This window comes from Channa argus, chromosome 12, assembly GCF_033026475.1.
Source record: "Channa argus isolate prfri chromosome 12, Channa argus male v1.0, whole genome shotgun sequence".
Taxonomy (NCBI): Eukaryota; Metazoa; Chordata; class Actinopteri; order Anabantiformes; family Channidae; genus Channa; species Channa argus.
In genome coordinates this window covers 24,757,875-24,784,239 of record NC_090208.1, presented here as the reverse complement: position 1 = coordinate 24,784,239, position 26,365 = coordinate 24,757,875, and the positions used below count along the sequence as shown (strand labels likewise).

At 38.7% G+C, this 26,365-nt stretch overlaps 1 protein-coding gene across 7 annotated transcripts in view; it reads right to left on the bottom strand.

Annotated features, from left to right (window-relative positions):
* The window catches only part of sorcs2 (sortilin-related VPS10 domain containing receptor 2), a 291,572-nt gene that overhangs the window by 29,696 nt on the left and 235,511 nt on the right, over nucleotides 1–26,365 (bottom strand). For all 7 annotated transcript variants that reach the window (XM_067522965.1, XM_067522964.1, XM_067522966.1 and 4 more), the window contains exons 6-8: nucleotides 19,610–19,674; nucleotides 15,147–15,265; nucleotides 11,309–11,398 (exon numbers count right to left, since the gene is read on the bottom strand). In XM_067522965.1, the coding sequence (XP_067379066.1) occupies nucleotides 11,309–11,398; nucleotides 15,147–15,265; nucleotides 19,610–19,674 (274 nt within the window). The remainder of the gene's footprint in view (nucleotides 1–11,308; nucleotides 11,399–15,146; nucleotides 15,266–19,609; nucleotides 19,675–26,365) is intronic.

The window sequence follows — 26,365 nt, the reverse complement described above, 5'->3', positions numbered from 1 at the left end:
ATTGCTAAAAATATTTTGACATATGCACATATGCAACCCTGGATGTCTCTAAACATTACCAGAGGAGATGCATGTGAGAAGGCAAAGAGTTTGCAACCTTTCTGAAATCAAGTTCTCATGTTTCTTCCCGTTTTAATGGAGCCTTTGATATGTACAATCCCCCGCTGTACACTACATGTGGGAATCGACAATTTTACACAATTTCATTTCACAGAGTTCATTTGTGAAATTGAAGAAGCAACATTAGCGTGAAATGCACACTAATTTCAAGTCTTACGTTGTAAAAAATGTTCAGATCAATTGTTTCTGTTCCTTTTTTTGTCACTTAGTTACGAATCGATAAATACAGTTTCCCAATCACTTTAAAGGCTTTATGCATATTACCAAGATTGCGCTAACGGCACTACCTCTGTCTTAAGTGTAACTGAAGAGTGTGACTGCACTTTGCACTTACAGTAATAAGTGACATTTGAGCAATGGCAACAAGTACGTCAATCAAACCTATGATCCATTCAATAAATCCACCAACCTGCAAGCAGTCCAACCAATCCCACTGAGTGTGAGGAAATACACCTGCAACCTTCTCTGCATCTTAGCTTGAATTTGCTTTTCCCTTTGTTTCCCTTTATATCCTTACTTTCTATCCATAAAGGCTGAATTGGCTCAGTGTGGAGTTTAAGGAGGAGGTGGAACTTATATTAAATGTCAGCCCTCCACCCAGAGTTGCTGAAAACATAATTCTACATTGCAGAAGATACATAATCTAAGATTGAAATCATGAATTCATACAGACACCGGCGGAACATGTGCATACTTGCATACTGAAAACATACATGATTATAGAGTGTATGCTGTGTTTCACTGCTCTCTCATTTGATCAGATTTCACATGTATCAACAGCAAGGGTTAGATATAAGTTGTCAGCAGCTGCATTGCCCTGATCAATGCTGTTTAACACAACTCCTTGTTCCCCCAAATTGCAACAACAGAAGTGATAATATAATTAGCACCTGCTATAAAGTCACCATATCTGATAAACCAGGTGAAAATTAGCCTTTCGTTTTGTACTTTAAAAACAAAGTATCCACATCGGTCTGATAGTTGAAAAAAATTACAGAAGAGATGGTAAAATGTACAACTTAAATGTAGACATCAAAACATGCAGGAAAGCAACACATTGGAACTTTCTTCTTTTTTGTGGTAACTATAAGAACCCAACATTGAACAGGATTAGGATGAACGGCAGCTGAAAGAAGCTTTTCTTTGCACTCAGCAACCAGACATAAAACACAAGCTTCACTGGGAGGATTTGGTATAGATGGGAAAAGAAAGAGATGAGTCAGGGGGTTGCTTTTGTAAACTGTGGCATGTAGAACAGTCATGTAACTCTGTTTGGGTGTGTGAATGCAACTATGTCAGTTAGTCAAACTGAGAGTTTTTCTCAGTTGCCTCAAGTCTAGAAATCTGTCAAACTGACGGATTGAATACAATGTTGGCTTTTATAAGCTACACTGTGCTCTACAAGCACAAACCTCATTTCACCTTCTCTTATCAAGGGTCTAAGTGTGGAGATTGTCTTAAACTGGATCCCAGTTTGTCTTTAAACTGGTACCACAATCTGCAAAATGCAGACCCAAAATGTAGAGGAATGACGCCAGAGAGCAAAAAGAACTGTGCAAAATGTGCTGTAAAAAATAGTGTATTGCCTGGTTCATTACCAGAGTCAGTGGCATTTGAGCTGGCCTCTTACATTTCACCATAGCTAAAGGAGCTAAATGTAGTGGTAAGGGCAAAGGAAAGACTAATGGTCATGGGGAGCACAGCATCTGGCACAACAAGCTTTGTGTTTTGAAATGCCACCTGTTTGGCGTCAAGTGCATTCTTCAGCTAAAATCCTGAGGTAAAATAGCAGAATATCTCTACCAGCATCCGTCTTGTTGGTACTGCATCACTTTATGCCCTCTGAAAGAAACATTCTCCATTCATCTCTGTCAGGGCCACAGTCACCCCACCCTGAAAGATCAGAGACCTGCCGCAAAAACACTGTGCTTAGCTGTTTCAGACTCCTCCAGTGTTTGAGATCTGCCAAACTGAGGATGGTTTATAATGAATATTAAAAGAAAAAGACAGAAAGGACTATTTTGGATGGAGAGTCTCTAGACTGTGTAGAGACAGTCCATGCAGATATACGGCAAAAAACTACCCACAACAATGAGCCCACAGATGTAATGGGATTAGTCAGCGGTAAAGTAGAGACAGTAGCAAAAGGCCACAGTCTGGTCCGAAAGCTAAACAGCATCTAACAATCCACAGGGGCAGAGGTTTTGCAGAGGTTGAGGATGAATGATCGAAACCGTGGAGTGAAAAGATGAAACAGATTTTGTGGCAGCAGAACATTGTGTTACGTTTTATTTTGTTGTGGTTTTCTGATTACATTATAAAATGTTCTGAAATGGGAAATAAGATGTAGTGCCACCTACGGGCGCCTGTCTATCTTAGGTACACTGGCTTTTAATCATCTTACCCATGAACATCCCAACAGGATGTCATCAATCTCTGATTTGATTTATTTTGTGTTAAAGTGTGGTAATTTGTCTTGTTGTTACACCTACAGTACTTGACCTCAAACTTGGTTTGAGGTACTGTAGCACCTGGTTCCTGAGCCTTACGTCTTTCCGGTGCACATAGCGTCTGAATATGACCAAGGTATCTTTGGAAATGTTGCACATGGCTGCAGAAAGAAACGCAACTCCACTTGTATTAATTTGTTTTTCATCATAATGAGAACTTTCTAAATGTGTTGATTACTTGTCTCACATATGTGGCAGGTGCCAAAGTGTAGGAGACTGATTAGCAGAGGTGCTTAGTGGAGTCATGGCAAGACACACATAGCAGGAGAATTGACAGAGGATTAAAAGTTGCATTTAATTTGGGATCTGTGGATATTTCAAAAGATTTCTAACCTTCAATTCAATGTAAGGTGCTTGTGTTTGAGCTGTTTCCGTCAAATTGAATGAACGAACTAACACGTGAGAGCTGTCCCAAAGCAAAAAAACAGGAATGTCAGTGTGTCAACACAGAGCGGACTGATGTGGACCAAATGCGTTTGACCAACTGTCCCTAAGCAACCTGAATGTTACACCTCTCCACCTAAAATCCCTGCACAAAGTTAACTAAAGGGTCAAATTGTGACAACAGAGGACACATCCATCGCAACTATTATCAAGTGGTAATCTTAAAGCTTGGGAAACTATCAAAGATTATGTTAGCCAGCAACCACGCAGAAAGTAGACAGCTATCTTGCAACATTTCCAACCTAGAACCATTATCCTGACCTCTGATGAGATTAAAAGACAGAAGCAGCAGGAAGCGACTGGCTAAAATGTTGATGACGTACAACTTCATGTAAAAACTAAAATAAAAAAATCATGCATGTAAACACAATGAGTGACAAGCTCAGGAATAATTATTAAAGTTATGTTTCATGCATTAGGTTATTGTGAAATACTTATTGTGAAAGGCCTTCTCAAAATAGAAAAACTCTTATTTAAATAGATCATTGCAATTAAGGACTCGAGCATTTTATGCATTTTTAGCAATGATTGCTGTGGATAAATAATTTAATAATTTTAAAGCTATACTGATAATGGCTTATGGTTGTGCTTCACACAAAATGTATATTTCCTAGTTCAACATGCCTTGAAATTATATTAACATGGTGCAGGTTAGAATTTATAACCAGTGCTCATTAGGATTGTCAAAGCAAAGCCTCCATAATAAGGCATATTGATGTTATCAAGCTTTTCAGTTCTACACAAGGGGCTTTGTAGATCACTATTCTACCTGCCAGTAAGCACAGTAGGTTGTGGTATAGACCTATAGACCTGTAGTGATGGTTACAATGCTAAACAACGCATTTACAACTAAGGCACAAAGCTCTAAGGTTTGGGCCAAATGTGATTTTTACTTTTGCTTGTTTTCGAGGAAAGATTGTGATGTGGGTCACAGCAACAACTTTGATTTGAAATGAGGTACCACCCCTCTATTCCCACATGCTTTTAAATGTATTTACCAATATTTTTATTTTTATTTAAAAACTAATACTCTATTTTCAAAGCACCACACTTATAGATGATAATAAACCTACTAAACCAATACTCTGGGCATAATAATCGGTGATAACTGACCAATAAATGGCTTGATAACAGTGAAATTCTCCATTTCGAGTATTCAGATTGTAGTCCATCATTTTTACTGTTGTATCTCTTCCAACCATTTCACTCAAACAGGACACAAATCCAGGTTTTTGACATCTTTTCTAAAGGCTATAATGGTTGACGTTCCTGGCTTTGCTCCGGTTGTATACTTGCCTTTGCTCAACGACCGTTTGCTCCTACCAAACTCCATACCTACTAATTTCATGCCACATATAAAACTGTAATACTTTGCAGGCACGAGAAGGGGTTTGCTTACTTATTTCATTTCTCCTATGTGTGGTTGGAGCTCTTACATAGTGTCATTTCATGTCTCTTTTTAATAAATTCAACTCATCATTACCCAGATTTGATCAGAATGATGTGAGGAATGTCTAGCTCATTTCATTAAAAAAAACAAAAAACACTACACAACACACACAAAAAAAAAAAAAAAAAAAAAAAAATACGAACAATTGATGCCAGATTTCCCCTGGCAGTCAGCTGTGACATAATAGCCTCTTCTGTGTGCTCACCCTCTTTGAGCAGCATTGAGCTCATTTCCTTTCACACTCTAACAGATCCGATTAATCATATTAAAACCCTCATCATGCCCCTAGGGCATTATTCACACTGAATTCTGTGAAGAGGTCTTTGATATGGTCAGCCACACATTTTACCTTCCAGAAAGCCTTGACTGGCTTCTTCATTTCCTTTCTTTAATATACGCTCCTAATGATAAGATCAATCCTCCTACTGATTATAGGTAGAGTCAAATTACTTTGTCAAGTGTCATTTCACAGCAGTAGCTGATTTTGGGAAAAAACTAATATTTTAATCAGTTCAAGTTTGTCACATACCAGTTTTGCACTAGTAAATATAACATCCAACAACAACTATTCAGCTTTACACCACCAGCAATGCCTTTGCTTCTGCGGTTGTTTAATACCAGTGTTTACTTGTATGCTACCACTTAATGGACATACTGAACTACAACCCATTTGTTAAAGAATATCAAAGGTTTCACTTTAGAGCTTCAGGTTTTTGCCACTTTTCATTATGTCAGACAGTACACTGGGTGCTAGTTAGCCTATGGATATTCCTCTTAGTGGGCTACATGGTGTCACAGGGTGCAATCTGTGGATTGATCCTGAAATATCGATACTACCAGTCTCAGTGTTTCCTCTTCTAGAATCGAGTTGCATATTAAAAGACTGATATCTAAACTCAGTAATTTGAGATAAATGTCTTTCATTAATAGTGGGGCACAGTAAAAAGTAATTATAACTAAGCTGGATAGTCTAAATAATGAAATTGATAGGAACTACTTCTCCTTTCACCTGTCATGCAAACCATGGCGCTCTAAGTCTTATAGCTAAATAAAAATGACTCTGAGTCACTCTGAGTCCAGTCTAAATCAATGAGAACAGGGTTCTCATTAACACCAGAGAATACAGAGTGTGAAATACAGAGGGAGGGAAATAGAGGGAAATACAGACATCCATCAGTGAGTCATTTGTTAGCATAATCCAGGTACGGAGAGATTGTGTAACTATGGGGATGTTTATCACTGACCACGGTAAAGTGACTGTTTAGACCTCACTTTGTTTTTCTTGTTCAAACTATGAGATTTCAGAACAATATTAAAACTACTCAATGTTATTTACTAGTATATAAATAAATAATTATGGTCATCATAAAATAAATAATTAAATAATTAAATAGATGCCACCATTTATAGCTATATAAAGATCAGGACTGCAACATTCGAGATTTGTTTATATATGCATATACATATGCTCCCATCTAGACAACGTCTCTTTCAGGGAAGGCCTGAAATATTTCAGCAAGACAATGTTAAACCACATAATACATCCCTCACAACAGCATGGCTTCGCAGGAGAAGAGTCCGGGTGCTGAACTGGCCTGCCTGAAGTCCAGACACTTCACTAATAGAAAAAAATTGGTGCATCATACAACACAAAATCCATCAACAAAGCCCCACAACTGTTGAGCAGCTAGAATCCTGCATCAGACAAGAATGGGACAACGTTCCAACATTCCTCTCCTAAAACTCCAGTAACTGGTCTCCTCACTTCCCAGCCGTTTACAGACAGTTGTTAAAAGAAAGGTGGATGCTACACAAGGGTAAACATAACCCTGTTCCCTTTTTTTTGTGATATGTTGCTGCCAATAAATTCAATATGAGCCAATATTTTCCATGAAATTTTAGGGTTTTTTTCAGTTTTAACATCTGATATGTTGCTTATGTTCTACTGTGAATAAGATATTGGTGGATGAGATTTCAAATCATGGCATTCTGTTTTTGTTTATGTTTTACACATCGTCCATATTTTTTTTGATTAGGGGCTGCCGATTTCTCATGTAGCACACAGATTCAGTGGCATAGATACATGGAATTGGGCTGGTAATTTGGTATTTATATGAATAACAGAAGGCTCCAAACTGTTTTAGAGTGGACTGATTGGAGAATAGAAGAGGTCATTACAACTAAAACTGAAAGTAACACAAAGTGCTGTGCACATTCATACACTTTGTGCTGTGAAAAAAAAAATCCAGTTTTATCTGCCTTTCGCTGTGCATTGGTTGGAATAGCTGGTTTTAACTTGGAAAATAACCGGATGTGTTAAACATTGAGGTGAAACGAATGCCTTATTGAAGCATATCAAAATATGTGATAACTCTGTGAGCCTCAGTCAAAATGTTGGAGCGGCTTACATGCTTTAAAGTGTGGCTACGCCTCAACAAAACAACAGTAAAATGCAACCTATTTTTTATTTTTTTTTAACAATAATGTTTTTACACTAGCTTCTAAGGCTGGAGCAGCAACAAAGCTCCCTAAGGAACAAATGCTGTTCTCCATCAAAGTAAAGGGAAAAATAAAATCTCTATTTCTCTACAGTGCAGCACGTTGTTTACAGGTCACTTGTATAGTTTTATCTTGAATTGTTTCTATTTGTGTGATATGATTTATTATTATTTAGCTGTTGATAATAACATTGAAACCATAATAAGTCAATAAAGTAGCTAAAATAGAAATAAATTGTTGTGCTTTATGCCACAATGATTTTTTTAAGGAAGAACCTTCTTTCTGTAACAACACTATAGGCCACAATCTCTCAGCTAAACTTTTATTTTAATAGTAATTTGTTGTCGTCAGAAATACAAATAGTGTGAAATATAATTTGTGTCGGCTATGTGTAGTATTTATTCAAAGTTTAGGAATGAAATCAGCTGAAACTCAATGTAAAAGTATGACTTGCTTTTTATGCTTTTTAGACATTATAACCTTCAATAAACAACCAACATTAAACTCCTCACAAGTAATGTCTATAGATTTTATACTGTCAGTCAGTCTGCAACCTGGGTGAGCTTGTTAATCTGTCTCCAGTTAAAAAAAAACATCACCCACACACACCGCTCCACTTGGTGACACACTGCTTAAGAAATGTTTAAAAAAATGATGCTCCAAAAAGCCATAACCTGCACTGAGAGGTTGTGTGTGCACAGTCGACTCTTGCTTACATCACACTGCTGTAAAATGTTATAGTGGTTTAGGCTCTGAATGGGGTTTATTGAAAGTATGTTAAATTTAGAAAACGAGGATGTCATTAGCATATACCTAATGATGATACGGAGAAGCAGAATGGACACATACTTCTCACTTATACTCATGTTTGAAACAGCTTCACCTTGTGCATCACATGAAGCATTTCAACTGACTCTCACACCAAACACAGAATCCCACACAAATAGACAAGGTAATTATGGCATTAGCCTGAATGTGTCAATTTCGTGCTCCAAATACGATAAAATTGCTGCTCTTTGGGAGAGTTGCAATGCAAAAACGGTTATGTGGAAGAATGACTCCTGTCGAAATGTAATATTAGTGAATTAGCAGGTACGGCTATTAAAAAGTACCACTGCTGCAATTTGCTTGAACAAGACATCCAATGTGGTCCACACTAGTTGACTGTGGTTTTATTATCTTATTAGGTTAACTATACAGTAGAAAGGTGATGGTTTACCGCAGCAGAGAAGTTGGAAGCAGAGCAAAACGGGACAATTATCACCTGTGATGATTTCACAGTCTAGCAAGCTGTATACACATGAATGTGCATTAGTGTGTGTGTGTGTGTGTGTGCTTAATCCATAACTTGGGTCAGGTCTCACAGGACAGAGCCAAACTGCTCTCTCTGATGGCCTCTGCATTTTTCATCCTCCAGCCTTTCAATTATTCACAGTGGAAAAACATGGAAACACTCCCTCTGTCACCCTCAAACACACACACACACACACACACACCCCTCTCTCCTCCTTTGCATCTCTCTTTCTGTCCCTCTTTTCCCTCTCTGTTTATCCCTATCCCCACCCCCCGAGTTAAAAGCCTCGCTCCGTGTGACCTATCTGCTCACCCAAGTAAGAGGACACATGTAGAGAGAGAGGGAGACAAGAGCGAGCAACTAGGGCATACTTTAACGAAACACACTTGGAGGCACACACTAACTGATTTATCCACCAGCTTCCTGCCACACCTAATCAAATTGAATGCAATTGTCTCTATGTTCGAGGGGCCGCGAGTGTGTGCGTGTGCGTGGGGGATAAATTCAATCTCTTTCACCTTCCTCGAGGATCACTGAGTACTGTAGCTGACGTTTTTAAGCAATTGAAACATAATATCTCCCTAAGTGGTGGACTGGAGTTTAACATGAGTAATTGTATACACTTCTTGGATAGAGTGTGTGTGTGTGTGTGTGTGTGTGTGTGTGTGTGTGTGCACAGTTCCTTGAGACAGTGTCAATTGCAGTGATTGTCTTAAAAGTTTCCCTTTCTTAGTTTAAAGCTAAAAAATACATGAGACAACTCCCAAGGCTCTGCATTCAATCAGCGCCATTCAATAGCACTCAGACTGGTGTGGTGCCTAAAACGGCCCCTTGTGCCACTAATGCCGTAAGGAAAAGTTCTTGACCTGTCTTGTCTCACAGTTTAGCTTATTTATTGTCTTTGCTTTTGTCAGTGATGCAGGATGCAACTGGATCTATGCTTAGTGCTGAATATTTTATGGGCACTATTGTGTATCAGGCCAGTATTGGGATTCATTTAGACACAGGCACTGTACCATCATCTGACACCAGCAAATAAGTGGTACATGGTGAGAAGACAGCTGTAAAGTTACAGGTTTGTATCCCTGGAGCGACAGAATAGCCATTTCGCCTTCAACTGTACACTTTGATTTATTGGGAAACGTAATGGGTGAAGCAAATGGTCCCGTGTTTTGTTGTAGACCCCATCCGGCTCCCAATTACACTTTTTTACTTATTAATCTATGTCTTTGCTTTAATCTTCAAATATTAACTACTTCAAATATTGAAATACTCTTAAAGCTCCGAGCATCTGTCACGGACAAGTACCTTAAGCGTCACCGTGAAATGCAGAAAGGACTGGACAAAGTGGAGCTTTTTTGGCACCTTGGAAATGAGAACGTGGTGGGTATCCTGATAAATCTTTTCCACCCGTGGGAATTAGGTACTAGTTTTGAGCGGCTGCTAGAGTCTCTTCAGAGTCGGTTCTACATGCAAACCATAGGCTTTAAGTGTGTTATACAACGGTCTTGTTGGTCATGATAATCCCACCTCTAGCCCCTTTTGTACAGAAATAGGTGCTTGGTTCTAGACCAGCAAAGAGTTGGTGCTGCTCTCAAACCAGTTTTCCTGACCATGATAGCAGTGGTAGCTGGATAGTTACAACACATGCCACACAAGTAAGATGTCCAAGGCTGAAAAGCCAGTGAAGTAGCACAGACCACAGACTCATGTCGACTTTTGGGGAGGACTGGAAGTCCTGGAGATAGACACACATCCCAAATCTTACATGTTCTTGTGTCAAATCTAGTATGTCGGTGACTGGGAACTTTGCCTTTTTTACTTAACAATATGTGTGTAAAACAACAAAGGACGGAAAAAAGCAGCATGCGGACTATTGAGCCTACAGAGGGAATTAAGTTAAAATAACTATAAAACAACACTAAGTTCAGGTAAAACTGTAGTTACTGTAGGTCTACCTCAGTTGTGACATCATCAGTCCCCAATACCGGTTGTAAATATTAAACCTGTTTAGATAAATCTTTGTGAGAATGACTCGGAGACCCTGGGTATTAAGACTAAAGACTAGAATCTAAAAACATACTTAACAATTGTCATTGCCAACTGTCAGCACCAATTGAGCCATACTTGAGCACTTACCAGGACTGACCAGGTCAAACCATTCTCGAGTGAATCACATTTAGAATTGGCCACACAGCCATTAAGTGTGTGTTGGCCTTTAGCAGATGCATTTAAGTGACTTACAAGTAAGGTGTGTTTGATGTTGGCCAGAGGTACATCTCCAGAGGATAGATGTTAGGGATATTGGTGAATCTATAACATTACACCGGATGTGCACATATTTCAGTAAAGTATTAATGGTGTGCATTACTAAATATTTCTCTGTGTTAAAGCTTGTCATTCGCAGATCTCTGAGTGAAGTGATTGAGCGAAAGGCAATATCTAGGTGTGGCAATACACAATGTACAATACACCTGCAATACTTAAGCAAATGCATTTTAATTTTAAATGACAGTACATTTAAATAATAACATTGATAATAACCTAAAAGTACTTTGACATGGTTTGACATTCTAGTCTATAAAACTAAATGCAGTGTTATCACTTTGATCTGACTGAGTTTAAAACCGTGGTGGTAAATTCTAGCTGGATGTCCTGGTAATCGTGTTGGAAATAAATGGATCTACATTGTGTCAGCATGAAAACAGCAGATCCAATGATCAGCAGCTTTCAGCTTGTCCCTTCAGGGGTCGCCACAGCGGAACGTGTGCCACAAATTGAGTTGGCATGAGTTTTTTACGCTGGATGCAACCCTCCCATTTTGTCCAAACTCGGGATCAACGGGCAAGGCCACACCTGGTGAGGTGGGCTTCCATCCAGATCTGCGGCCTTCTGCATTCCAACCCAATGCTCTACCCATTGAGCCACCAGGCCCCTTTAGCATCAAAACAATAGATCTGACATCAAAAGTTCTTTTTTAATAAACTTTACCTTTGGCAAGGAGTACTTAGGAAACCTCATCTGGACAAACTCGTTGCGGCGATGGGACACATAATGTTTGGTGCGATTTCCAGTGGTGACCTGGGAAATGGACAAAAAGACAAATAAGTCACAGGTGCTAACCCAGAATATCCAAACAGCTGAGGCTATGTTTTAGCATGAAGCTCGGTGTAAGAGACAGCGGTGTTGACTGACAGCGGCTTGGAATGCGCCCATTCCAAGTGATGGGCTCAGATGCCGGCAAGCCACTTTGTCAAACACACTCTCTGTCAGCATTTGGGTTTTTTGTAAAGTGAGCAGCGCTAAAACTTTTTGCGGCTACTGATGGAGAACTTAGTATTCAGTGCTTCTATTCTGGGCTTTTTGGTTTTCTTTTTTTCTCTCTCCTCGGATATCTGAGCCTCCGTTGTCAGTGTTCAAATGCAGCTATGATTATAACCACTGTTTTGATTGAAAGGAACAGAATACAGCTGCTTTAAAAAAAAAATGCTGAACAGTGATGAAAAAGTGATGAAACAATGAAAGCCATTAAAAAAAAAAAAGAGCCCCTGGAGGAAATGCTATCTAGTGTCCTCAGAAGGAATCACTGGCTTAACTATGGCTGTTGATGTTAGATGAAGAGTGTGTGTGTGTGTGTGCGCCAAGGCACTGCCTCCTTAGCTCTGACTCTGCATATTTTTCTGTTGTACTTTAACATCAATGGGGGCCGTCAAGCACCTGCCTGCACCAAAGATGACTACTGTACATTTAATTCAGTCAAGGGTGTAGGTTTGGGTTGGTGTGTGAAATCTGATTATCCACAAGTGATGTCAGTTGATGTCATAAAAACCCTTCTTCCGAAGGGTTTTTATTGTATTTTGAAAAATGTACTTAATGAAAATAAAGTATGAAAAATAATTAGATATAGTTCAGTATATTGATTTATTCAATATGCTAATATATGTACTGTGGTTCTGTGTAACTATAACCTACAAGCTGCAGGTTGTGATTTAACACTCCACGATTTACACTTGAAGCAGATTTGCTTTTCAGCCTCATCATGCACCGTGTCTCGTAAAAGTGACATTCAATATACAACTAAATTGCAAACGCAATTACATTTTTGTAGCTATGATTTGGACTTGATCAAGATGTTCAGATACAACAACTGATACTTTTAATGAAGGTGATGGGACTTTTATTAATGGATAAGGAGTTGCCAGGAGATATGCGGGGAGGGTGGCAGAAGACTAAAGTTTGGTTCCTGAGTCTTTTGCCTGGTTCGGTTCAGGCAAGAAAACCACTGATGTTAGGGTTAGAGAAAGATTGTGGATGTCTTTTAAAGCAACTAAACACATTTTGTGGAATCTGTCACCAGCCCTCGATTGTCCTCTGATCCTAACCAGCTCCTGTACCTGCCTAATCACAACCATAAAAGGCCTGAATAACGCTGTAGTCACACAAACTTGACATTGTACTGCAAGATCGCATATAACAGCAGAAAGAAAACCTGATATTTTGCTGCAAGATAATTTGACAGACATAAATACACTGTCCTTTCACACCTTACTGGTATGTTCAGTATTAAGGTATTTGCAACTCGATATTTACATTACATGATAACATAGCTGAAATTCTGTTCCTCGAGAAAACGTAATCGTGTTTGCAGTTTAGTTGCATAGGAACAGACTTTTCTTTAGGCAACAGGGTTGCATCATGATATATATTTTACTAAAATTACAAATTTACTGCTGCACTCATGATTGAAATTAACTATAGTCATATTGTTGATGTCTGTAGCCTGATCCTCATCTTTGCTCGAGGTTTGCAGCTCTAGGTGACAAGATCTATCTGACAAGAAATAGTATAAAATGATTTCTGTTTCAACTAGATCTAAGATTTTGATCTTTTTCAATAAATTGTCAATTATGGGGACAGACACACCCTACCTTTTTTTCTCTGGCCACCCATTTTTCCCTACATCTAGTATTAAAGATTTAGTAATACTGGGAGTACAGGAAGGATAATCCCTGGAGGATAATGGACTGGTCTAATGTTGCCTAATGAGGATATAATTCTTCTCAATCCACATCTATACACACACACACACACACACACACACACACACACACACACACACACACCATTTACAGAAGCACTCACAAGATATGACTCTTCAACCCCACTATAGGGATTTTGCTCTTCTATACTAGTTCATGTATATTCTTCTGTTATCACATGCAAATAGGTTTCAGCTCTCAGCCTCCTCAGAGTGAACAGTACTGTACAGTGTGGCAAGTCAATTATAGACAAGGCAAGATTAATTCTGCACACTGTCCTGAATAGCAATTCTTTTTTTTTTTTCCATTTCAAGCAGACAGTACTATTTATTATCTGAGCAGCAGAGCTTATCAGTAAAACAGACAGAAAGCCACAGCCTTGGTTGTGCGTGCAAACACAGCCTCGACTGAATAGATACACTGATATAAAATATGCACAAACACTGAGTGATAATAAATAACAAGGCTGATGTAGGTTTGGGTAAGATGTATGTAGAGTTGCAATTCAGCAGCATTATTTCAATATTTTTTCAGCATTTATTTTACTGTTGGAAATTTAGTTAACAAATGGCATCTGTTATTACTTGCTTGACTTACTGACCTACATTTATTTTATAATGACATCAGATTTATTTAAATGCAATGCTACAAGTTAAAGATTGTGGTTTTATAGAACACAGAGCTCACGTCTGTAAAAATACTATACTTCTGCCATAATCTTTGGCAAACAAATCCACTACATTACAATATAATGTATTTTACTTAAAAACAAGTTTTTTAGGGCTACAACTAAAAAATATATCACAAAATTAAATACATTGTCAATCAACTTGTTCATTAATTAGTTGGGTCTAGTTACATAACTGAGATGGGGCTGGATAACTATGTCATAGAGAATGAACATTAAACAGAAGAGATAAGTGGGACAACCAATGTGTCATTTGAAAACTTTTGGGAGTCATTTTTTTACCAGTCTGAAAAAGTGATTAAGTGGCATTTATGCAGGTCTGACTTTTGGCATTAATCTTGACAGTAATGCAGTAGCTGCTGAAGAGAAGACAGATTAAATGTGTTATATAATATATGTAGGCGATTCAAAAACAATGGTAACTCAGAAGAGCAGGAATAAAAAAGCCAGATTAAAAAAATCAAACTTTATACTTAGGAAGGCATTTTTGGTGCTGAATCTGTTAACTGATGAAATCATTTTCATAAATTAAAATTATAAATCGATAATTAAAACTGGAATTAGCACCACACTGGATGCCTCTGCAAACCGGTCAAGTTGCATTTTACCTATATGTTTATTCAGACTCATTCTAATCAGTTCATCCATGAGTCCCAGTGCATGTTTGTGCAAGAGTTAATGAAAAGTTAAGGAATTCATTTGAATAAAAGGTTTCCTGAGATGTCGTGTTTACCCAGACTTATTCAGTTCATCGAAATTGGACATTTGTGGCAAATTTTTATAAAATGATCTCATTCTAAACAGATTGCCTTCACAAGGATGGAACAGAGGGACGGACAACCTGAAAACAGTTAACAGAGCTTGGAAAACATCACACAGCCTCAATCAAAGCTGGTTCATTGAAGAAAATGAACTACTGCTAAAATTTTAAATTGTGTTTTAAATGATGAATTCATAAAACTTTTCAGGACCATGATATCTTTGCTTTAAATACCTATAAGTGTTTGATATGAAAATCATCAGGTAAAGGTTTTTTTTTAACATGAAGACAATCCAATAACACAACACCTTTTTCACCTCCATTATCATTTATGATATTTACCTTGACAAATATGTACTCATCCTGTACCAGCAGTGAGTTGTGATCGATTTTGCCAAGGAACTGAGCCGTCACCATTTTGTCCGAACAGTTCTGGATGAGGCAGGTAACATACAGGTAACCTACAGTCACACATGGGAATAAAAAGAGGGGAAATAAAGCTGTTACTGTTGGTAAAAGGAATAAATACAAGTACAGCATATTGTTTTTATATGTTCCAAGTGCATTTGAACTTCAGTTCCAACATATATTGATGCTAAATACACTGATATATTCAGTCTGTCCATCCATTTTATGTTACCGATTATCCTACTTGGTGGGGGGGGGGGTCTATCCCAGCTGTTATCGGGCGAGAGGCAGGATACACAATGACAGGTTGCCAGTCTATCTCAGGGCCACAGTGAAACACACCGACAAACGACCGTTTACACCTTGGGGCAATTTTAGATTCACTGGTTTACCTAACGTGCAAGTTTTTGGACTGTGGGAGGAAACTGGAGAACCCAGAGAACTCCACTGCAAGCACAAGGAGAGCATTCAAACTCCAGGCCGGGGAGCAAAGCCATCATTGAGGGCTGCCCCACATTGATATGATAAATACTATATTAATATTCAAAGAGTAAATTTATTAAAAACATTCATCTCAGTAAAGCTTGTAAATTCAAAAGTACTGGACCTTAAAACAAGTCTGCAAACTAACACACAGCCAGAGAGAAAAACAAGAAGCAGTAAAAGACATGGGAGTATGGGAGAAAAATTGGGTGACTACAATAATTGAGACATCATTTTCTAAACTCTATAAGATATGACAGCTTCCCCATAGACTTACAGCAGTTCTAGCATCCAGATGGCCAGAAGGGATTATCCTCACAGAGACACACACAGAGGTTAGTGCCCGTTGCAAAGCTCAACCACTATTGAATTTTAACCAGCAGCTGCATCAGCAACATTGGCTGCTGAAATTCAGCCGTTTTTCTCCTCACCGAGGTGACGAGTTGGCGATAGAGGAAACGCATGCCCACACACATACACACATGCTTGACCTTACACATTCAAGCCAGCACCCATACATAGTGTGTCAAGCCGTTTGTTAAGATGTGAGCATCAATAGTAGGTGTGAACTGTGGAAATACATACACAAAGACACATTTTAGTTTAGGTTTTGAGCTTCGAAGATTACAATTACTTGTATTGCATCAAATTACTAAAATGGCCATGGATATTTTAGGAAGTTCATGTAACTATAGACTGATGTGAGAAATTGTTTAATATTGTCGTTCCAGGCCAACGACAGGTGCTACACAAAAGGCAAAGGAGTAAGAAAATGTGGGTGTCGATTTTATGTTGCTTGAATTTTAAGCCAATCAGTGAATAGATTTAACGATATTTTAGCCTAATAAAAGATAAAGGAGCTCATGAAAGAGTGTCCAACCTGACCATAATTATGTAAGGCAATTGATGATAGGTGCCCAAGAGTGGACTCTTCTTGTGCTGCTATAAAAATATAAAAGACGATATATATGACGGAAAATACGATAAACATTTTATCTCCTTTTTAACACGGACAAGATCATTGCAGTTACAGTCACATCAAAGCTGCTGAGTTGCACACAATAGGATGTTGGACGAATGACAGGTCACCTGCGAAGGCTGCACAGACAAACATTCCCTGAGATGGAATCATGGGGCCACAGTAAATGTAGCTCAATACTGTGGTTGTAGGAGTTTTCTTTCTAACGTATTTCATTTGCAAATTTCCAATTGGTTATAGGTTTTCTGTTAAGCATCAGTCAGAGAATAATTCCTGTGGATTTTTTTGTCTTAACAAAAGCCAAGTTGCATTGAAACGATGTTGGAATTTTACTGTGACACATATGCAGGAAGTATTGAGCTTTACTGACATGAACATTAGCGAACATGACTATAGGTAGTTACTGATACAAACTTTCTGTTAAAGGGGGGAAACTCAAGTAGAGACTTTAACAAGTCTACACATTATAGGGTTTTCTACATGATATAAATGATAGGAATTTTACAGTTTACAGTCAACGTGTACATATAATGTAGGTAAATATGGGGAAATAATAGAATTGTTTCAAAGAAGTCGGCCTTTGTACTTGTACTTGTAGTTATTTTATTATATTATTATTATTATATTGTATTTTTCTATTATTATTTTATTGTTTATGGTGTGTGGGTGAAAAAGAAAATAAATTCTGGTGCTGGCTTCATGCATGATGCGGACAGTGTCGTACAACCCCACACGCCCCACAATTATGTCATCCTAGCCCACATAAGGGCACATGAGGGCATGTGCTGGCCTTTTTTTTGAAACTCTTGTTGATTATTGGCTCACTAGTCAGAAGGATCCCTGATCCAAAAACTAAGTTGTTTTTTGGAATTTTAGTTTAGATTGTAGGAAGCCAAACGTTACAGTTCAGTTACTGCGGTGAAAGCCCACTTTTATTGTTTGCCCCAGCTAATCAGCGAGGCCGCAATGCTACTAAAAATGCTGTGCTAAACGTATATGGTTTAATGTTCTTGGAAGAAAAGTAGCAGAAAACAGAAGTGACATACTACAACCTTAGTTGGGATTCATCGCTTAACATTAAAGGGACTAAGTGGATTTTCTTTGAAACAAGCGGCAGAGAAAATACCTAAACATAATAAAGTCAAATCAATTCCACTCCAGGGTCAAACGAGTCCACATCACTCAACAAGTCATCAGTGAGGCCCTCCTCTTCATTGTTTCTGCACTTCTCAATTCCTTTCTGAGCTTTGTCTTTGTTCAGGAGGTGTCTGGTCTAACAAATGGACTGGCTAATTTATTGAAAAGCCCAAACGTTTAATCAAAGCAGCATATGGCAGAGAACTCATTAAAAAACTATTAGATTGGGCTAAGTGTTCAGTTCCAGCTTGTACCACAGACACTTCTTCATGCCACTTGCTGTCCTCACACACACACGCTTGAACATGCACACAAACACACTTCTGCACCTGTGCAATGCAGGTGGTGTGACAGGAAGAACGGTAAGAACTAAATAATGACTTGTGGAATGTTAGTAATGTGTGTTTGTGTACCCGTGGATGTCCCATCCCTGTCTGTCTCTCCGCAGGCCAAACAGTAAGGTTTGTGAATGTGTGCATGCATGTGTGTATTCGCAGATGAAGAAGATACACTCACACTTTTCTGCACAGCCAACATACACGCATGCCAGCCTCTTTGCATACATGGCTCATTCATCAATCGACCACCCCCCCACATTCCTCTGGGGTTTTGACCCACTCATCAGCCGGCAGTGGGTGCAAACCTCATCCTGGTCCAATTTGAGGGTGGTTCATCAACAACTCCATGTCCTTCTTTGTAGTGTGCCACCGTTTAACCTTGGCCATGCCACATGTGACGGGGGGGCACAGGGTGAACAGATTGGTTGGCCATGCCTGATTGCTCCAGGTCCAACTATCTCTCTGATCATGGAGTCAAGAGGAGGAAATTGAGAAGGAGGAGGTGAGGAGTCCATGTGGTGCTATGCAGCCCCAGAAAGAGCTCTCATGCCTGGGCAGCAGGCCCAGACCGACAGCCTCTCCTGTTCCCTCTCCACAAACACAGCCAGCCTTGTTTGAGCTGACAGCTTTTACAGGCAGCATCTTTCTGTGAGAGGCTTAGAAGACTGCATTTCTCCTCCAGGGATTTAAGTGTTTCTATTTTTCTACAGGGGACGTTTGTGGAGAAATGCCACTGCAAAAACATATCCTTCACATATCTTTCACTTTGCCTCCATCCGTTTATTTAGAGTGGGGGTTTAGGGATGGGACGGCCCAAAGACAGTGTAGTCCAGAATACACACATGTGTTTACAGCTACACACTGACGAACACACATTAGTTCTATTATCCCCATTGGCCCTCGGTGGGGAGTTAAGCACAACATGTTTGTATGTCACTCAGCTGATATGATAATCCAGATTTGCTATTGTTGCTCCAGGGGCCCCTGTCTCCCGTCCTTAACTAATTTCCTATTGACCCTTGCCAACAAAATGACAAACACCCCTCCCCCAGCAAGGTCAACCGTTCATCTGTTCTATTACCTGCATTAACACTGCAGGCGATACTAAAGCTAGCTCATTATTATTCTCCATGTCAGTGTAGAACAGCGTGTGAAAACTGGATTCACAGTCAGTCAGTCAGTGAATTATCACCATTTACCTACCGATACACCAAACCCCGATTCTCAACCTTGGCTTATGAAGCTTATGAATACAAATATCTGTCTTGATGCAATAAAAGGTAGTGCTTGGAGGTTTGTGACATAGTGACTACTAGGCCTTCATGGTTTGGTTTGTCCAACGATAAAGTTCAACAAATTTTGAAACTATGCAAAAAATTTACACAGTCATTCCAGGATTTGTGGCCTTTGACCAACCCCTTATAACATGATGAGTAGTTGGAAGCAGAAGCTCACTCTACCTCCACTTGTATCCTGCATTTCCATGTGCACCAGATCAGGATCCACATCCACACCGGATACAGACCTGGAACACAGAAGATGATTATATTAATTTGCAGTGGTATTTCTGACCTTTGCCAGAGCATTTCATCAAAAATTGTACCTGTAACCACATGACCCCAATATTTCCTCATGAGAATAACATTACATTACAACTTAACTGCAACAAAAAAAATGTTTTGTAGAGTTAAAATAATTACAACTAGAGTAAGTTTTCTTTTAAAACAACCAGGTTATGTTAATTACATAACCCAATTAGAGTAAATACCCAGTTGCAAATACATACATACTTGACATATGCATAAAATGTTTATAATAAACGTTTTAATATGTTTGGAGTCTCACAGCATTTAGATAGAGTTGAAAAAAGCAATAATCTTTCTCTATCTTAACTCTAGAGGAGAACTTGGGACTGTAGCATGACAAAGTGTCAGCTCAGTATAAATGACTACATATGATTATACTGTAGGACGTCTCATTTTGAGTTTGCATTCAATGCAGAAAATGATTAAAAAATGTTTTTCCCCGGCCTTTCCCACTGCACCTTAACTATAGTTAAAGGATGACGTCGCATATTTTCAACTTTTTTTCTATGGCTTTAGTTCAGGGTGTAAATGTACATTCACACTTTTAATCGTCACCTGACTTCCCTAAATTAAAAATGTCTCTGCTTCTAGCTGAAAAACTAGTTTTTCATCATTAGGAGTTCAGATTATCGAATCTGGGGGAGCTCTGGAAAAGCAGGTTGACCGTGAGCAACAAGATGACATAATCTGAACTGAAGGTTCCTCCAAGTGATGTCATCTGGATGCATTTTTCAGCTAGAAGTAGAGAGATGGATGTAGCTACCCAAACTAGTTCAAAACCAGTGAAAACATCCTTTAAGGTGAAGTTCGGGTTAGGTAAGTGACTATTAAATATGAGTTAGGTATTAAATAGTCTATAATATCTGTCATAATGATGATAATTATTAAACATTGTTTGTCATATATTTACCGAAATATAATCATATTGAATCTGCCACAAGCAAACTTGTGAAAGAAAGAATGGATTAAAAGTAAAAAAAAAAAAAAACTTGAAAACTTGAAAACCTGAATTAAATTGATACATCTAAAACAAAATATTGTTCCCTTGACAAACAGCTTTGTATCTAATCTTAGAAAATAGTTTGCATAAGATATTACAATTATGTTCCACTGAGCTCGAATACTTTCAACTTTCACTTTCTGAGAGTAAATACAAATATTACTTTTTTATTATAGGCCCACAAATTAATCTAACCCCAGTGGCAGATTTTTATTGGAGAGAATAAATATTCAAAACTCAATCTTAGGCCAAAATGTAGTGATTAAATCATAGATCACAGCCTCTTAGTGTATTTGGTGCGCTTTGATTTAGATACCTCAGTAACTATGCACAAATCTGACTCACTGAGATGTAGTCGACCTATATACCATAGCATTCCTTAAAACCTCCAAAACTTTGCACCCTTCTTAGGACATACAGTACAGTTGATGTGTGTCCTTCAGTCAGCAGTAAACTGAGCAGTTTATCTGATTAGGACTGTGTAGTGCAGTCAGTAAAATTTCTCAAGCCCAGTAAAGATAAAACTGAGATTTAAAACCTCGTTACTTTCCCTATAAAGAGACTTTACGAGCAATTAGCAGGCCATGGGGGGATAAGGGGGGTAAGAGTGGGATGAGGGAGAGAAGATCACAGGAAGTGATACAGGATCTGCTAATAGTGCAGGATGATGTCTGACATTGTTAAAGCTACAATATATAACCAACACAAGATGTGCCACATTATCCAATACGGATACAATTTGTAGTTTTTGTGCTGTAAAAAATCTTTTGGTTGTCTCATCATGTTTGGAAGATGCAGATTCATATTATTTGGTTAATGAATATGCACCTGGGTCACATTAGCATAAATGAAAATCCTTATTATTTTACCTGACGTGGAGACATGTTTTGTCCCAAAATATTTATCTAAGAAATTATAAATACTACTATTATAGTTTTTACAATTTTCTATTTTCTACTATTATAGTCAGAGGTTCACGTCGGGTTCTCCCTAACGACATGTTGAGGGGTCCTTGGGCAAGACACTGAACTCCAAACCACCCATCTCTACCCCCAGGCGTGCTTTGCCGGTCTCAAGCCCGGTAAAAATTGGGTAGCATCAGGAAACCCATGAACCCTGACCCTGAACTAAACTAAAAGTTATGTAAATCACACAATGTAAAAATACTCTGTTACAAGTAAACATTCAAAATGTTACTTAAGTAAAAGTATAAAAGGCATAAAACACAACTCATAAAACATTGTTACCTAAACTAAAATTACTTTTCATGCATTAAATATGAAAATATTGTGTTGTAATTATTGATGCATAATAATACATAATTTAATAGGTTTTATGTTGCATTCATGTTTATTCTATTTTAATAACTTTATAAACTTTTTAAATGATCACAATTTGATTAAACATCACATCCTTCGGGGTAGTTTATCAAGCTTGCACTTTGGTTATATTGTATTTGTTTCATGGATCTGATTCTGAAAAGTAACTAGGGGCAGCAGTGGCTCAGTTAGTAGAGTGGCTGCCCACAGACAATAGGGTTGAATGTTCGCGCCCCGTTTCTCCCGATCACATGCCAAAGCATCCCTGAGCAAGACACTTAACCCCCAATAGCCCATCCCCAACTGCGCAGTGCTGGTCCCAAGCCTGGTAGAAATTGGGGAGGGTTGTGTCAGGAAAAGCATCTGACGTAAAAACTGTGCCAAATCAAGAGGCGGACAAATGATCTGCTACGGCGACCCCGAATTCACAGGATTTGCCAAAAAGACAAAAAATAACTTGCTATAAATAAATTACTAGCAACTAGTAACTGAAGTTATTCATTAAAAGAATGCTAACAAGTCTCTAAGATGTAATGAAGTCCAAATATGAGGTAGCAGCAAATGGAAATGCCCCAGTAAAATATAAATACCTTGAGGAAATTATACCAGTGATCAAAACTATTTCCAACTTATAATATTCCATTAAAAGTTGTAAAAACAAGTCCTGTTCTCATCTACATCTTGGAATTAAATTAAACTTTAATATTTGTAAATGTATCACTGATAAAAAAATTATATACGAGGACCCAAGCCAGTGCTACTTATTTAGGCATCAACGTACAAACGGCTGACATATGAAAGGAAAACCCATTAAGGACCTCAGTAAGGTGCCACATGCTGTCAGAGCAGCTTTAAGGAGCTTAGACACTGATTCTACAAGTCTCAGTAACTTGACTAAAGGATGGAACACCATTTTTCCTCATTTGGACCCATCAATCCTTTCAGCAAACCCAGTATACCCTCAGAATGGGAGTATTCTCATCTTGGAAGAGGCTACTCCCACCAGGATAGATAAATATTTCATGTAGGACAAAAGGTGATCACGTAGAAACAATGCTTTACTGCAGTGTACACCAGTATAACAAGGCCACCACATCCCCGAACTGTAGGGGTCAAACATTCCAGCCTGTTATTTATACCAAACACGCACTTGACCATTTGTCAAGAATATGGCGAAGGATGCATCATGACTACTTCACCCTGAATGGGTGATGTAATTATTTGTAGAACCACAAGAGGTCAGCAGTTGGGTAATGAGAAATAATTTCAGGGGGGACAGACAAAACTCATCATGCACCTTATGAGGGTGCAGGTTTGTAGCTGTTTGCATATTCATAACAAACAGCTCCTACGATTCATGCTAAAGTCTCCTTGACCAAGACTTTGAACCCCAGCCTCCTCATTCAGGGCAGGTTGCTCAGGATAAAAGTGTCAGCTGCATGCTTGAAATTCAAATGCGTAAGATTGAAGGTTACACTCTGCACTGGCGACACATCACTTATTCATTCTACCAACGTTTTTGGTTCAGTTAAAGGCTCATCACATTCACATGTGTGGGATTTCCTGCTCTCTCAGGGAAGTGTAGGTAGACAGTCTCACAAGGCTACAAGGGGGGGCAGGGGAAATAAAATGCATTGATACACTAAACTGATCAACTGATAGAGAGATGGGAGGTTGGAAAAATATAGAAAAGGGAATTGGGATTGAAAAGGGATTGTTTGAGGGAAAAGGGAGCGAGGAAGTGCAACACACTGCGAAAACATCCTCCCTGGGCTGGAATTTGGTTATATCCCAGCTCAGGTTTCTATGCCATTCAATCCCTCTTTTATCCAAATGCCCTTGACAGCATTTCATTTTCATCTCATGTCCTCAAACGTTCATTTTTTTTTTTGTCAGTGGGCATCCTATTTGATACCAGTTTAGTTTCAAAGGCTTCTGTTTCTTTTCATTCAAGATGACAAACTTTAAAAAGCACCATTACAAAACCAAGGTCCAGCAAAACACATATGTCCAGACCACCCCAACAGCACTTTTGGTTTTTAATGGGATGTTCTCTATGAGAATTATGTGAGCTGGCTGCCAGATTCCTGTCCTCATGTTGCTTTTATGACTATTAGGCCGCAGGCAAGGCTAAAGCCAGAGCCAAAAACCAGTTAACTCTAAGTTTCTCTGTCCCCTTTGACCTCACACAGTTACAGCATATGTATGCACAGGCATGTCCACACATAAGCACCTTTGTAAAGAAGAAGCTTCTCAATGCCTTGACTCAAATCAAACCAGGCTAACTTTGTTTGTGCTTTCGCTAAAGGGAATTTGACCTGAGCCAAATAAAACAATGGCAGTTTGTGGTTCAGTTTCAAAGTAGCAAGGAAACAAATGTAAATGGTAAAATAATCCAGTTCTGATACAACTCTGGCCGGACCTTTCAAAAAAAACTCCAGCTTAGGATATAATGAAATTCAGATGTGAAGAGGCCAATGTTTGCCCAACTTAAAGTAACGGTTGGACGTTTAGGAGAAAAGGCTGTTAGTTTTAAAAGTGAGCTGGGAAGATTGATATCAGTGTCATGTATGTTCATTAAAACTGAAATAAATAGTTTTTTAATAGAAATTATGTTGATATGTTCATTCATGCAGCAGCATTAGCAACGGTCAGTCTGACCACCTGATGAATTACTACTATATTCATTCTAATTTTGTGTCCACCTAGGTAGAGCTTTGTGATTAAAAACAGCTGGAAGACAAGAGAGGGACAAGTTTAAACCAAAACTATAAAGCTGTGGACTGTGAAACTAAAGGAATAGGGCAGAAGTGAAACAATAGGATAAAACAAAGCAGATCATACTCTTTGGGTTTTACAGTACTTTCCACATCATTTCCAAACTATTTAATCGATTATTCAGAATGATAAACTGCTGTTTATCATTTACACAGCAGAACTAGAGAGTTTGTCTTTTTATTGTCTGACAAATCTGACACCTTCAAAACCTACAGTACAACATTTTCAAACTTGTAGTCGTCAGGCCAAACTCATGCTGCCTCAAGTGAGGTCATTTATCAGATGTCACACAGCTACAGTATCTCTGGAGACACAAATAGCTTTAAACTACTTTTACACACACACATACACACACACACACACGCACAGAGAAGAACTACTCATGACCTTTACACAAACGTCTTTGCATGAAAAGCAATGTGAAACTGAAAAGAGTGGGCTGTCTGCCACCTCAACTGTATGTACAGCTTCTTCAAGTCTTGTCACACTGAGGTTGCCAGGTTTGGTACCATTGTGGATGTGCAGAAATCAAAACTAAAATCTGTATTTCTCAACAGTATATGGCACTAATGTAGAAGTGCAGGGACAGGCCATTCTTCTTCCTAAGGCGTCAAAAAGCGTTGCTATGTCCAGTCGTTCTGGTTTACATGCTGATGCTTGGGGTACCAGCATCAGTGTTCAACGCACAGACATTTCAATGATGCCTAACGCTTCAATTTTTTGCCGCCTAGTGTAATGATGTAGCATATAAAGAGGTGGCTCGTTGAGAGGTGGACAGGGTGGTGAATGATACAACATTAAAAATTTTCTACAGTAGACTTTGGTTTGACTCTAGAGTGAGATGTCGCACTCTTTGATGAAGATCGTTACGCAATGTGACGCATGTGGTTACTAAGGAAGTGGATGTTTAACGTGATTTTGTGTATAGTTCCTGGTTCCTGGAATGTGCAATAATGAGTTGAAAGGGTACCTGTGGCATCAATGCTCATATCTCATATCTCAAAGGGTGTAAAAAAGCGGCCCAATTTGACGCCTTCGGAAGTGTCACTGGGAAGTGTCTGACGCTTTGGGATCAGAATTGGTTGGCAGGGCAGAATATTAAATTGCTATTTATTGAGAAATGCCTCCAACAAGTAACTCATCTAAGAAATACAACATATTGTTTTACATTTGAGTAAGCTGTTCCACTCTGCTTCCAGTCTTTAAAAGATTGACCTGAAGCCCTATTTTCATTACAGGATTCAAGTCCTGCATTGTATTTTCCGACTAAGAACTGTAACTTTAGTCTGAAGTAGAGAGAACTTAAGATCCCCTCTCCCTTTCTCTACCCTACATAGAGTCTGCAAAGTGGGGGCAATTTGTGTGTTAGTCGATCATAGAAATTATAGGTCTGGCCGTGCAAACTAGCTCATTTACTGTAGGCATTGAGAAGAAACAAGTTGGCAGTGCTACTGACCTTCAGAAAATAATAGATTGTACTTATTATTAACAAAATGCAGCACTTTTGAATGCATCATCATCAAGAGAAACATT